At 42.2% G+C, this 15433-nt stretch overlaps 1 protein-coding gene across 1 annotated transcript in view; it reads left to right on the top strand.

Moving 5' to 3' along the window:
- The first annotated feature begins 2361 nt into the window (after positions 1-2361).
- The window catches only part of Smap1 (small ArfGAP 1), a 70986-nt gene continuing 57914 nt past the window's right edge, over positions 2362-15433 (top strand). Inside the window, exon 1 of the mRNA XM_051204230.1 lies at positions 2362-2678. Within this exon, the coding sequence (XP_051060187.1) occupies positions 2561-2678 (118 nt within the window). The 5' untranslated portion in view covers positions 2362-2560. The remainder of the gene's footprint in view (positions 2679-15433) is intronic.

Here is a 15433-nt window from a genome sequence, read left to right as displayed (position 1 = left end):
GATTAAAACATTCCTACACTTTTTCTTAATAGTTCTTACATGATATTTTGGATACACTGACGTTAAAACATGCTGTTAAAATGAATATCTGAATATCATATTCCCCCCCCCAGTTTTAGATGTAGCTTTAAAAACATTTAATATTGTGTGTGCAGAATGAATTTTATATCTCTTAGCCCCTTTGGTCTATCCTATGGGTCATTCACTGGTGGTGAGCCTGTCTTCTGCTTTCTGAATGTTCACAGTGCTAGGTAGAATTTTCAGAGGGCACACACACACACCCCTCCAAAAAAGACTAGAGGACACCAAATTATAGGTAGATCTGAGATGAGTTAGAACACTGTCAGTGTGAAGTTCTTAAAGCATGAATGACTTTTGTTTTTAAAGACCGGGGGTGTGTGTATAGCCTGAGCCAAGTGGAGTCCCAGGTTGCTAAACTACATTCCTTGTGTTGTCAGATTCATCTTGCTGCAATAATGTGGCTACTTGCATGAGAATGCCTCCCATAGGCTTAGACATTTAAATAATTGGTCCCCAGCTAGTGTCAGTTTGGGAACATTTTGCAGGTGTGGCCTTACTGGAGGAAGTATGCCCCTTGTCCTAGGTTTTGAGTTTTATAAGTGTCTATAAGTTCCCAGTGTCATCCATCATCTGATTCCCGGTTGTTCTCCCAAGATGTGAGCCCTCGGTTTGCGCTCCGTATGCCATGTCTGCCCCTTGTAGCCATGCTTCCCCTCCACAATTGACTGCTACCGCTCTGGAATCTTAAGCCCAAGAGGGTTAGGTAGAGTGCAACACGGAGAATCCTGCTTAGTGCCAGTTTTAGCTTCTTTCCTATCACAGGCCAAGGCCATGTTTATTCTGCTTACATAAGCCCCATATAGCATTGCTAATACTAATCCATAGAGGGCCAAATCATTCCAGCCGTTTCACTGAATTCAAACCCAGTGACCCTGACGGGCTGTAATTGGAATATTTTCTCTTTCGCACCCCCCCCCCCTTTTTGGTTTTTGAGACAGGGTTTCTCTGTATATCCGTGGCTGTCCTGGAACTCACTCTGTAGACCAGGCTGGCCTCAAACTCACAGAGATCTGCCTGCCTCTGCCTCCCAAGTGCTGGGATTAAAGGCGCGCACCACCACCACCACCAGGCCCTGCTGTCGTCGTCGTCTTCTTTTTCCTTGCATGGAAGAATATTGTTTACATTGTGTTGGGTAGGAAGAACCTTTTAGGCAAACTGCCATTCTTCAAGAGTACTGTTTGCAAAAGATTATTGCAGCTGGGTCTGTTGATTCTTTATCATCCTAGGAGACAGTGAGGGTTATGGGACCCTTACCAGAAAATGCAACATCCCCACCAAAAAATTTTTTGTATGTGATTCTGCCCTACTTAACAGCTAGCTGGACTTTGGGAGGAGCTAGAGGATGTAGGTGTGGGGGGGGGGAATGAACGGAGGAGGGAGTTCATACTAGACAGCCCTGGAGAATCCATCATCCCTGCTGGGCCAAGACCTTCCAGTGTGGCTAGTTCAAGGTCACCTGTGCTCCTGCCCATACCCCTTAACTCATTAGTCTGTTTAAGCCTAAACAGCTCATTGCTTTCCCTGGGAACTCTGGCGGAACTGTACCCAAGTTTGTGTTTGGCATCTTAGGAGAGGGAAGGAATCCTAGCAGCACACCATTTCTTGCTGAAGTGACACCCCTTTAATATTTCACTCCTTGATCGCTTTTCTTCTTCCTGGATGGCGTTTATTGTCTGGTTTTTAACTCTTCCACTTGTAGCACGGCCAAGTGACTTGACTCTTTGGTCTCGCTTACCTGTAGACGAGGCTATCAGTACCAGCCAATACTTAATGCCAGAGTAACCTTACAATTAATGTCACCCCTCCAAATATGTCACTACTAGATTACTACTTTCCCCTAACATGTGAGACACTTTGAGGCCCATTTCATTCCATACGTCTCTCTAGGTTCTAGAATACTCTTTCCAAACTGTCGCTGCACAAATACGGGATCCAAGTATGCATATACCCAATATTAACTACAATTTGAGCATTTTCCGTGTTGTGTAGGCAAAAGCAAAGGTCGGGAAACAAATGAAAGTCGCCTCCTGGCCAAAAAAAAAAAAAAAAGCCTTCCATCTGCAGGTCAGAGACCTCAAGCGACAATCGGCATCAAGTGTGGGAAAGCTCATCCTGGCTAATGCCTGAGGGGTTTCTGGAATCACCTTGGTACGGGGAAGCCCCTCCCACCCCGCCCCGCCAAGGCAGGCATCTCGGCGCATGCGTAGCGTCCTCCGCTCCGTCCTCCCGGAAGTCGCGGCTCTTTCCGCCCCGCCCCTTGCCGGCTGGGGCGGAGCGTGCGGCGGGCCGGCCGAGGAGGCGGGACACGTCGGTGCTGCCTCGGCCGCCGCCGCCCCTCCTCGGGTTCCAGCCGCCGCCGCCGCCGCCGCTTCCTGGGCCGAGCCCGCCCGCGGCCCCAGCGGCGCCAGCTGCCCTCGCCCGCCGGCTCCCCCGGTGCCGCCCGCCCGGCCGCCCGCCCGCGTCCCGGTCCGCCGCCGACATGGCGACACGCTCGTGTCGGGAGAAGGCTCAGAAGCTGAACGAGCAGCACCAGCTCATCCTGTCCAAACTGCTGAGGGAGGAGGACAACAAGTACTGCGCCGACTGCGAGGCCAAAGGTAGCGCGGGCGGGCTGGGTGGTCACTCGGCCCGGGCCTCCCGCGGGGCCGTGACCTTCCCACCCTCCGCGGCCCGTCAGGGCGGGCGGCCGGCCGGCCGGGCGGGCGGGCGGCCTCGGGCTCGGACGGAGGTCGCGCGCGGCCTCCGCCCCCGCCTCCGGCCCCGAGCCGCCGTGGCGATGCGATGCTGCTGCCGCCCCTGCCTCGGGCCGCCGGCTGGGTGGTGCTGATGAGGGCTGCGGGAGCCCTCCTGCCTCAGCCTCAGCAGCTCCGTGGGTGGAGCCGCCCTTAGGGCCCCGTCCGCCTTCTGGACCCTCCCGCGTGGCCACGGCCTCCCCCCCCCCTTACCTGCCTGCCCACCTGACTGACACCCGACGGCTTTTGCACGGGGCGTTTGTTTACACAGGGCGTTCACTTCTGTTTCCGGAAAAAAAAAAGGACAGCGGTTTGAAATTGCACTGCATAACCTAATCGAGAAAGGCTCTTCATTGATTTGTGTGTATATGTCATGTATAACCTGTGCACACACATGTTTACTCTGGATGTTACAGTGAGGAGGACTTTGATTGCATGTGTCCTGTGGAAAGTGGGCTATGTTCACGAAGAGTTATACTCGTTAAATTCTTCCAGATGACCCACTGGAGACTGTGTGGACACTGGTCTGTCTGCTTCATAAACGTGGAAGGTGTAATTTCAAGATACAGAGATGAAAAATAAAAAAAAAAAACCCACCATTTAATTTTAATTCAGTTGGAAGGCTTCTGCTTGAGCTTTTGAAATAGATACACTATTTTTAGCTGATATGTTTTGTTTGCACATGCGATTTATTTTTAATGTCTTGTAAGTATTTTTAATGTCTTGTAAGTAATGCCGAGAGGCAAGTTGCAGATTTAAAAATGAAAACCCTCCTATGTAGTACATCGATTATTCTCTGTGAAATAGATAGTTGCTCAGAGCAGAGACAGTCGTTTCTGCATCATTTAACATACTTTTCTTGAGGTTTTACTGTTCTCCCTCAATACTGTGCAAAAGAATCCATTGCAGTAGACTGGTGTATTGAAATAAATCGGTGTCATAGCATCAGCATTATCGCTCTGTCATAACAGCCACTGGCTTATGGGAATAATCACATATACATACTTAGAAATTTTATGAAGCACTTTTCGTTATTATAGTAACTTGACTGAGTCAGTTGTATAGTTAGTTACCCTATGTAATCATTAGGCAAGAAGTATAAAAGAAAAGACATGCCTGGTTTCTGTGCTAACGTTTGCTTGCTTGATACTTGGTTCTGCCTGTGGTTATTTAGAAATCTGTTCTATATTGAAGTTACTTGCTTATCTCTTTACTCATTAGACACTCAAAAATGGTTTTTCAGAATCTAATAAAAAGAAAGGGACTAGAGTTAGTTTACATTTTATCATCTTGAGTCATAAGTAAAGATGCTAGTAAATGTGAAAGCTGTTATTAAAAAGTGATTCAGGGATGGACGGGTGGCTGTTAAGAACCGTGGCTGCCCTTCCAGAGGACCCAGGTTTGATTCCCATCACCCACATGGCAGCTCACTCTGTAACTCCAGTTACAGGGGCCCTATGCCCTCTTCTGGCTCCCTTTGCCAGCGGGGGTGCAGATGGTCACAGATACATGAAGACCCATAGACATTTTAAAAACTACTAAGTCAGTAATTTCCTTTTGTGTATAGGAGTAATTTTAAAATTTCTGCTTTCTTTCTCCAAAACAGTACTGCAGAAAATTAGATTTTCGCAAAATGTATTTAATATCTTGTTTTTCACTTACTGCTTTTGGGAGATGGAAGAAAGTCATATTCTTCTTTAATTAGGTTAAGAAGTTTTGCTTCTAAAGAGTAGGCAACATTTGTTTTAATCACTTGTGTAATCACTGAAGTCAATCCAGTGTTGAATGGACAGCTTTATATTTTGGTCTTGTTTATACACACCCACCCACACCCCTCTTTTTTCTTGAAGTGGACAAAGTCGGGTAGACTAGTATCAAGAGCTCAAGGGTAAAACTTGAGGGTCATGAACTCTGTTGTCATGATTGAGAAAGATTTTTTTTCTACTAAATATAGAATGATGTTAAAACATTTTTGTAAAAGTTTTCATTGTTTTATCTTGATACTTCAGGAAATAGTCACAGGTACAGCAGTTGTTAATTTCAATTAGACTTGATTTTATAGGTGTGTGTGTGTGTGTGCGCGCGCGCATGCACATGTGTTTTCATGCCCTCACACTGGGAATCAAACACCAGTGATTTTTACATGGTAGGTAAGTGTTTTACTACTGTTACATTCCTGCCCCCCCTTTTTTGTGATGGGTCATATGATTTCCCTATATCGTCCTCCTGAGCATTTATTGCTACACACTGTATACCTTTAATATTTATGTAAAGTTTTTGTGCCTTTTATAGGTGAGCTGATTATGGCATATTCTTATAGTGGAATTTTTGGCTTTTTGTATGATTTTTGAATCTGTTAGATATGTTCTGATTAATGTACTCATGAAAGACATGAGGATCTTAGATCAGTTATTGAAAGCTTCCATTCTGTGTATGTATTGATATTTCCCTCACTGAATAGTAATTTCATTGAACTTTTACTAGTTAATTCTGTTTTCTTTGAAGGACTGTTTTCCCATCATTCTTTGAGAACATGGCCCTAAAGTAAAGCCTAGGGTTAAAGGGTGCTCTGCTCTGTTACCTCCCGGTAATTAGTGGCGGGATGCCAGTTGGATCTTGGCATTTTCTTAGTCACTAGCTTGTATTTCCTGTACTGAGGGTGAGTAAGGAAGGAGAACATGATGGCACAGGTGCTGGCTGGCTCCTGCTCTTGCGCCTGATCAATACGGTGTGCAGCTGGAGAGTAAGAGCTGCCACCTTTTCACTGTGGGAGTTTAAAAGCGTTCTCTTGGGTATTAATTGATGTCAGGATGGGGCAATAAGGATATGACGTTCCCTTTGCCATCTTAAATTTAGTTTCAGGATTTAAAACTTCATAAGTAATACTGGTTTGGATTTTTTAAGATACATAAACATTGAAAATGTATTCTATTGCTGAGTAGTAAGCTTTAGGGCAGTCAGAGGCTCAGGCTTTTTTTTTTTTTTTTTTTTTTTTTTTTTGTAGATCAAACACTTCTTTATTCCACATGTCTTGAGGCCAGTTAAGCACTGGATTAGGTTTTGGGGCAGAAATATAAGTGTGTGCTAATGGAGACTGAATATTTGAAAATGAGTAATTCTGAAGTGTGCTAAGTGTAAGAGTAGCAGCTATTAGCAGTAACCCTGTTTCTTTTCTGGCTCTTTCCCTGGGCCTTGACCTTTGCCCATTGGCTCTCCAGATTCCTGGAGTGTTGCCTCCGTGCCTTTGTACATTCTACTCCTTGTCCTTCCCTGAGCCCTTTTTTCCCCCTTGCTGTTTGTACTCATCTTTACATTTTGCTTAAAAGTCCTTGCTAGGGAAACAGTTCCTCATCTTTCCATACTGAGTTATGCTTTATTTGAGACATTGCCCTGAATCTTTCTTACCACAATCATAATTAGAACATTACTGAAGTAATGATTGGGCACTCCATATCTTGAATTACTGCTTTGAAGGAGAAGAGATCTTGTTTATCTCACTTGGTGTAGTTTCTTCAGCCCTAAGCACAGTAAATGATGTTGGGTAGGTAAATGGAGCTCAGCAGTTACCTTTTGGTTGTATGAATGAATGGATGAACGTGGAGTCAGTGGCAGGAAGCTGGATGTGTAAAAGGGAGTGGCTTTTGCACTAACCCTGTTAATCACAGGAATCTTGTGAGTTAAGGTACAGAGTGCTTTCACTAGGTAGAACAAGAATTATTGTACCCTGTTATGAATGGTAGAAGTGATTTCTGTATGGCTATTTTATTTTGGTGAGCTGTCTTTAAATATGATCAGATTTGATAGTGTCTAATCAGAGTAAGAAGCAGGATGGTAGTAATGGCCGGGGATCCAGTGAGTGAGGTGATGTGTACTAGCAGTCAGGATGAGGGTAGGGGGATTGTAGTTGATGACATGTGAGCCAGGGTGTAGAGCAGGGAACAGAAACACTGCCTGCCTGCCTGCCTGCCTGCCTGTCTGCCTGCCTGCCTGCCTGCCTCCCTTCCTCCCTTCCTCCCTTCCTCCCTTCCTCCCTTCCTCCCTTCCTCCCTTCCTCCCTTCCTCCCTTCCTCCCTTCCTCCCTTCCTCCCTTCCTCCCTTCCTCCCTTCCTCCCTTCCTCCCTTCCTCCCTTCCTCCCTTCCTTCCTTCCTTCCTTCCTTCCTTCCTTCCTTCCTTCCTTCCTTCCTCCTCTCTCCCTTCGTCCCTTCCTTCCTTTCTCCCTTCGTCAGGGTCTTAAGAAATCATTGGAAAAACTGTAGGAATCATTTCTGGACTTTGATTTGCAATGCATACATCCTGCCAGTGTTGCCATTGCCTGATTGTCAGGGCTGCTTTTCATTCTCACCGTTGGTGATAGGTGGGCAACTGAGACACTGTCTATTAGACATTTTAGTCAGGTGTCCCTGCTGTAGGGGTGTGGCTCGAGTTACACACTTGTGCTTTTTTGCAAGTGATTGTAATTTGCAGAATCTAATCTGTTCAGACACCTTGCCTTTTGGGGAGTTTTTTTCTCTTTCTAATCTCTTTAGAACATAGAAGCAGCTGAGCTTGTTTGCTTGTAAGAGCCAGTCCCAAGAGGTAAGGGGGGCAGGGGTGGGTCAGAGAACATGTTTTAGTGTGCTTGCTATTTTACACTCATTGGAGGAAACTCTTCTAGAAGAACTTTTACTGAAAAGCAAAGTGTACCCTAAGGAACTGATGTTTATGCTTACAGAGTTAGTTTATACACAGAGGTGTGTGGTTAGAATTTATTTTAGGAAGCTGTCAATCTGAAGGTTCCTTAGATGCTGAACCTTAGTCTTTGTGGCTCTGTTGTCCTTAGGGTTCTGCTGATCTGGAGGCTTTCTCTGATGTCTTGTTCAGATCCCTCATCCCAGAGCTGGAGTTCAAACCTCTGGTCTCTCTCTGACATATTTTAAAACTTGAACTGTAGTTTTGTCTTCTAAATTTTTAGCCTATAAAATTTTATTTACAATTTTTTAAAATTAATTTGACTTCATCAATGGAGAATTACCTTCTGGTAATTCTGTAAAGTGTACACATACACATCTCATAGATATTTATTTTCTCTCTCACACATCCTCTTGCAGACACTCTGGTACTCTTACATACATACTTTCTCACACTCTCAAATCCTCTCACTCTTAAACAGTACTCTCACATAACACACGCACACATTCCCTCACATACAGTCTTGCATACCCCCAGCCCCACCCCAAGGATTTGAACTCTTCACAAACACCAATGTAAACATTATTGATGTTTAAAGAATTTGAACCCTAATTGTCACTAAGGCTGTAAAACAGTTGGTGCTCTAATTATTTAAGTCAAACTCAAGCTTGCTTTCCTTACCGCTAATGGTGCCTCTACTAATGATCTTTTGCTGAATGGAATCTAACCAGTTTTCTTCTCCCTTAGTTTTCAGTTTTCCCAGTGATGACCAAAGTAATATAGACGGTGTTTTATTTAAGTTGTAATTATCAGGAAAGTAGACTACAGGGCAGTAAAAGTAATCACTGTAAAGGGTTTATTTAACAGATAGAATTTTGCTTGTAGGTCAGGTCAGTGTTTTCTGGGCTATATTACTTTTCTGCTGCAGTCACCAAATATTTGAGGTTTGATACTTTAAAGAAAAGAGTACATAGCTTGAGAGGATGTGGGGAGGCCCCCTTATCTGTGTCAAATGTGTATGAGATCATGTCGGGCAAGATCACCTAGCCAGGAAGCTAGCGTGTGGGAGGATTTAGGTTTGCTCTTACTACAATTGTTCACACTTAGAGGAACTAATAGGATCGGGTGAGAACTGCCTTGAAGTAGAGTACTCCTAGGGCCTAATCACCTACTGTAAGGGTTCATTGCTTTCGTGTGTGAAGATGTGTGTGAGGCAGCCAGAGGTCATCCTTGGGTGTTAACGAGCAGTTTTTCCCTGCATCCTGGTCCCAGAGCTGCGTCAGCACCAAATAACACAGAGAGATGCTGTATTAGATGTAAAGCTGTTGACCTGTTATTAGCATTTCTTATTGGCTAGCTCTGTCTAAATATTAACCCATTTCTATTCATCTAAGTGTTTCTACATGGTCTTGTCTTACCTGAGAGAGGGTCTGGACCGTCTTCTTTCCGGTCCCTACATCTTGACTCTCCCCTCCTACATCTTCCAGAATCCTCCCTGTCTCCTAGTCCCACCTATCTTGACTTCCTATTTACTAACAGTGCTATATTCGTTAACCAATAAGAGGAATATATTTACAGAATGACATCTCCCATCCCTTGGGTATCATTCTTCAGGTGCCATCTGCTTTATTTTTTTGAGACTGAGATCTGGGGCTTGCAGATTTGGATAGGCCAAGTGAGCTGCAGGGATTCACCTGTCTGCACCTCCTTGGTGCTAAATAAGCTCACACCACTATGCTAGCTTTTATGTGTGTGCTAGAGATTAAATTCCGGTTATCGTGTTTATGTGGGTGAGCTACCTCTACAGTTAAGAGCGTTCATGTCTTAAAGGCTCCACTGTCTCTTACATCATCACACAGAATGACTACATCCAAACCGTAGCAGCACACCATCAGGAAGATTAAGCAGCATGCTAAATACTGTTGTTCCTGCAAACATTTTTAAATGTGGTCCATAAGCTAAAGATGTTAATAGACATGAAACCCTTACCATTTAATGTCAGATCTGTGATAGGCAGGTTCATGAGGTGCTTAGAGGTGAGTTAGCTCCAGTGTAATTTGGGTAGTGTTTAAAAAAATTACATATGTTATACTAAATGTATATTTCTTGTGGAGGTACTGTACATACTTATAGTACTTTATTCTTAAAAGGTGAGAATTAAGTAATCCTTTCATGCTATTTATTTACTGATAAGGAAACAGTCTATATCCTGAATAGCCTGCCAGTACTATGTAGCCAAGAAGTGATAGAGCCAGGCGTGTTGTTATTTAAAAAAAAAAATAAATAAAGGCTTAGGTGACTGTTATATTTTAGGTCCTTTTTTTAGGATCTGGGAATCAAAATAGGGAGCTGGTGCAGGGAGATCTAAAGGATCTACCTATCTGCTGGTATGCAGGAAAGTTGCCTGATTTGCAAAACCTGGATTAGGGAAAGGTCTCCCATTGTTCCCAATATGTTTGTATAAAAACATGTTTTTTGCTGAGTACCCCCTCTGTAGTTTTTCATTTGCATATGTAAAGACAGCAGTGTCTGCTTGGCTAGAACCAGTGATGTCTTCGACTCTGAGTCTCTAGTTAGCCTCTCTGATAGCAATAGTTCATGTGTTATTAGAACCCACTGATACAATAATTGTGTCCACAGTAATCCCAATGGAAGGAAACTCCTTGCTCCTGACTGCCTGTGCAGTTTGGTCCTTAGATCTTTGCCCTTTGCTGACTGTGCTTGCCATCTTTTTTCTCTAATCATACCAGCACCAAATATAACTAACTCAGTGTTGGACATTAGCAAACTGTGGAGTCTGGGGGTGATCTTAGAGACATCTCAACATAATTGGTCATATATATGTTCTAGTAATGAATACAGGACATATTGAAGTCTTGGCATACTGTGGCTGGTTCTAGAGCCTAGTTGTTAGTAAGAGTACAGTCCAGAGGCTCAGGATAGTAGGGATGTGTACACGGGATTTGGAGCCAGGAGATCCTAGCCCTCGTGTCTGTGCTCTTAACCTTGTAAATGATGGAATGGTGGATAAACATTTTTGTTGTTGAAAATTTGTATGAGATGTAAGGGATTATTGGAATGACTGCAGAATATTGCCAAAGTAGAAAATGTCTTCATTTTCATGTATATCGTTGTTGTACTTAGTAGTAAAATTATCATAACTTTAGAGTTTAACCAGAGTTTAACTTTTGATTACCACCTTTATTTTATAAATTGTTTCAACAGGTAGACAAATGCTTGTTTACTTTTTTGTTCTTATGACTTGTTTTTGTTTCAGTTAAATACTTGTCATGCCTTTACTGTGTGATAGAGTTGCAAAGCTAAATTTGCATTCAAGCTTTGCCTCTCCTCTGACTTGGTAGTGACCACTTATGGAAAATACTTATTTCTGTTCTGCTGTAGTCTCTGTTCTTTCTTGAAATTGCACCTTGTATAATTAAACCATTCTTGAAGGCTTGCATAATTGAAATCGAGGCCATGACCAAATTTTTGTACTTAAAAGACAGACAGGGTCTTATGTAGGTCCGATTAGATCTAAACTGTTTATATCTTTATACTGTGGTGTGAGTGTGTGTACGTGAGAGACAGGGAGGATGGAGGGTGGAGGCCAGACAGAGGTGGGCATCTTTTGTCTTTAACAGCTTTTTATGTTAGTTTTGGGGGCAGTGTATCTCCCTGAGTCTGGAACTTGCCAGTTGGTTAGACTATGTGGCTGAAGGCACAGAGATGCTCTAGTTCCCACCTCCCCATGCTGAAATCTCAGGCATCTCTGGCATGGCTTTTCATGTGGCTGTTGGGGATCTGAAATGAGAGCATAGCAAGCACCTTTTCTGACTGAGTCATCTTCCTAGCCCCAACTGTTCATGTTTTTCCTGAAAACGTAGGTTTTGCTGAATAAAGTTACCTGGTGTTAAATCGTTTCAACCTGTTTCAAAACTTGAATGAATATTATAAATTGAAGAGGTTTGTTTTGTTTTGTTTTTCTATTTCACTATAATGCTTCCTTGGAGTGATTAGGGTTCAACAAATCTATTTCTTTAGTTGACTAATAAATCAACCCTTTTCCCTTTAAATGTTTTTAAGTTTAAACTTTTTTTTTTTTTTTTTTTTTTTTTTTTTAGAAGGGTTTCTCTGTGAAACAGCTCTGACTGTCCCAGAACTCACTTTATGGGCCAGGCTAGCCTCCTTGAACTCACAGAGATTTGCCCACTTCTGTCACCCAAGTGCTGGGACTAAAGGTATGCATCACCACACCTGGCTAAACAAAAAGGTTTTTTTTTTTTTTTTTTTTTTTTTTAACACTTATTTGTATATTGCTGCTTTGCCTACATGTAAAGAGGAAGTCAGATCTGCTGGGGTTGGGATTAGAGTTATAGACAGTTGTGAGCATGTACTGTGGCTGGTGTATTGTGTGGTCAGGATGTTTTACTTGGTGGCTCTCTTTCCAGCTTTACTGAGTTTATGGGGTTTGTGGTAATAAACTCAGAGTGGCTGGCATTTGTGGTAAGCCCTTTTACCTGATAAGCCATGTTGCCAACCCCATCTCCCTTAAAACTTAATTTTATGGTGTGTGTGTCGGGGGGGCATGTGTATGATGCAGATGTGGAGGTCAGAGGACGATTTTCCCAAGTTGGTGTCCTCCTTCCGCTCTGTGGAATTGAACTCAGGCCATTGGGTTTGGTGGCAAGTGCCTTTACTCTCTTGAGTCATCTTGCAAGGCCTCTTTTTACTCTTCATTTTAAAGAAAGCATCTATAGGTTAATGTCCAGTCCAGATAAATGTGTATTTATCAATTTCAGTATTTTCTACTTGAAGTATAGAGCTCTGTTTAACTATCATAGCAATTAGCTGTGATCTTATTTAAAATTTCATTCATACTTTAAAATTTTATTTCATTTAAACTATATAAAGCTATTTGGATCACGAGCTAGCATTATATTCTCATATGTTGAATGGTAAATATGAGGATTTTGAGAGTTTAAAGGAAAGAGTATTACAAACATTACAAACTTTCTAGTAAACTTTTGTAGTCTTTTTTCCATACCTTCTCATCCAATTTTTAGTCTACATTTCACAGGCGACCCAGGTGGTTGCTTCAGGGGTGATTGATGATTGAACTTCAGATGTCTGATCTTGATCTTTTTAAAGTGAATATTTCAAAGACTAGTGATGAGCTCAGACCCCAGATTAAAAAGAAATAGAATTCTGTGGGAAATCATATTCAGGATAATTTTATCATCAGACACAAGAAAATTCATAAGAATCAGAGTTTAGCTTTGATGTATTTAGTTCATGTATTTGTGTTCCTGTAGACAACTTTCGATGTAGAGTAGTGATTGTATCAAGTAACTAGCAGGTCACATTTGTGCTGGAAAGTGATCACTGGTACACCTTCCTACCAGTTATGGAAAACATTTCTATAAATTATGGGGCTTCAAAAAATGTAACGTATCCTATTATAGTTCGGAAAGTCAAGTCCAAAATGAGACTTTCTGAACTAAAAGCAAGTGTTGGTGGGCCTTTGTTCTTTCTGGAAGATTTAGGAGAAATTCTGAAAATTGATTTCCTCCTTCTTGTTTTTTGGCAAATGGTTCTTTCTTCCTTCAAAGACATTAGCAAAGGCATCTTTAATCTCCTCCTTCATTTTCTTATACCATGACATCTTTTTAGAACACGTATGACAGGATAATACTGTAATCACAGTGTCCTTAATTCATTAACAGAGATGATAGAGATTAGTACACGGACATTTCCAAAAGTCATTATTTCGGCTAAAACAAATGGATTGATGGTAAAAAAATGTATACTGAACTTAATTTTTTTTAAAAATTGGTTTTTGATCTGGGGATTTTGTTACGTTGCCCAGACTGGATTTGAACTTTTAGGTCTTCACGTATTGTATTTTAAGGCATATCCTGTGACTTATGGACTTAGAGTTTTATAAAGGGCTCTGCTTTAGATGTATTTAAAATGGCACGGGCAGTGGTAGTGATGAATAAAGTTAAAACCAGTCATTCTTTTTTTATATATAACCAAGTCCAATTAAATGAAAACAAACATTCATAGACAATATTTGGGAATTTGGGTGTCGTTCTTTCCAAACTACTTCCTGCTGGTAAGGGGTGCTGTCATGGGGGATTTGAAGAAGATTCAGAAATCCTGGCTATAGTCTGTAGGGCTGCTTTGTCCAGCTGTTTTGAATGTAGGATCACCTAGTAACTCTGTTTCAGGTGGGTCTGGCTTGATCAAACCACATTAGTCTGGAAGGAATCCACAGCTTTTTATTTTCTGTGGAAACAAAAATAGAAATCCTTTTCCCTAGTAACTTGTCCTTCAACTTAAATTTTGGAGTCAAAGCATTTTTTTTTTTTAATTTAATTTATTATTTTACATGTCGATCCCAGTTCCCTCTCCCTCCCTCCCTTTTACCCTCTCTGCCCTCTCACATGCACTCTAAACACCCTCCCCTCCCATCCCCCCACCCCAATTCCAAATGTGGGGGAATGCCATCCAGTTGGGGTCATGTAGATCTGACAGGTCATGTGAAGTAGGGACTAGGGCTTCTCTCCTGTCTCTAGATTAAGGCCGTTATTCATCCATGGGGGATATGTCCGCAAAGTCCTTTTGTGCACCAGGCATACATCCTGGCTCCACTGTCTGAGGTCTCTTAGACTGCTCAGTCCTTCTGGCTGAGACCCATATTCAGGGGGTCTGAGTCAGTCCCATGCTGGCTTCCCAGCTATCAGTCTAGTGGCCGTTAGCTCCTCCTTGTTCAGGTCAGCTGTCTCTATGTGTTTCTGCAGCCTGGTCTTGTCCTCTCCATCTGCATCTGGGTTCTACTTTGACTCCGTGTTTATGTATGGAAAACCAGTCATTCTTACAGCAGTCACTAAGTATATGCATTGCAAAAGTTATTTTACACTATCTTTGCAGTGTACACATTTATGTAGAAACTCCCAAGAATTTATTTAAAAAGAACCAGTAGAAGCAAGAATTGAGTTTATTCAAGTTTTAAGACTCACAGTGAGATGGGCAGTGGTGGCACATGCCTTTAGTGCCAGCAGCTGGGAGGCAGAGGCAGGCGGATGTCTGTGAGTTCGAGGCCAACCTGGTCTACAAAGCTACACAGAAAAACCCTGTTTTGGGGGAAAAAAAAGTGAATAGGGAAAAATTAACCGTGTATATACTAGCAACATATTTTGAAGTTAAAAAATTTCTGTTGATGGTGCCAGGCATTTTAAAAACTAAAACACACACACAGGCAAACATACATAATTTCCACTTTGGTGATGTTAGTAGTTATTAAGAATTTTACAGCAATTTCTTAAGTATTTTGTGCATTTGCAGTATATATTATACTCCTAAAATTGTTTTGTCCATGGAAATAAATTTAATGGACTGAGTAAAGATTTTGCAAATTGTTCTTGTTCCTGTTTTTTTCTTATTGTTAAAATTTGGTGTTTTGCCTGCATGTGTGTCTGTGTACCACATATGTGAAGTGCCAGCAAAGGCCAGAAGGAGGGCATTGGATCCCCTCAAACTGGAGTTGTAGGTGATTGTGAGCGACCGTGTGGGGGCTGGGAATCTGACCAGTGCTCTAACTGCTGAGCCATCTCTCCAGCACTGACCCTGGAATAGTTCTTGATTGGAACTCCTCCCCAGTCTGTAAAAATAATAATTAATGTTAAACAGACAAACCAAAACCCCCATGGAAATAAGTGATTTAACTGTTTTGCTTTTAAGTAGGGTTTTTTGTAGCCTAGGCTGACCTTTATTCTCCTGCATCAACTTCCCACCTGTGCTGTGATTACACGTGTGTGCCTATCATGTGTCTGGCTTGTTTTTCTTGGAGTGTTGTGTTATTTACCACACATAGCTCTAAATTTGATTATAGCATCTTTGTAATATGATTTTTTTTTTTTTTGCTCTAGTTGTGTTTTGTTAGGCAGTA

The sequence above is a fragment of the Phodopus roborovskii genome, unplaced genomic scaffold (genome assembly GCF_943737965.1).
Source record: "Phodopus roborovskii unplaced genomic scaffold, PHOROB, whole genome shotgun sequence".
In the NCBI taxonomy this organism is placed as follows: Eukaryota; Metazoa; Chordata; class Mammalia; order Rodentia; family Cricetidae; genus Phodopus; species Phodopus roborovskii.
Note: the sequence above shows the minus strand (reverse complement) of the source record. Positions and strands in the feature narration are given on the sequence as shown.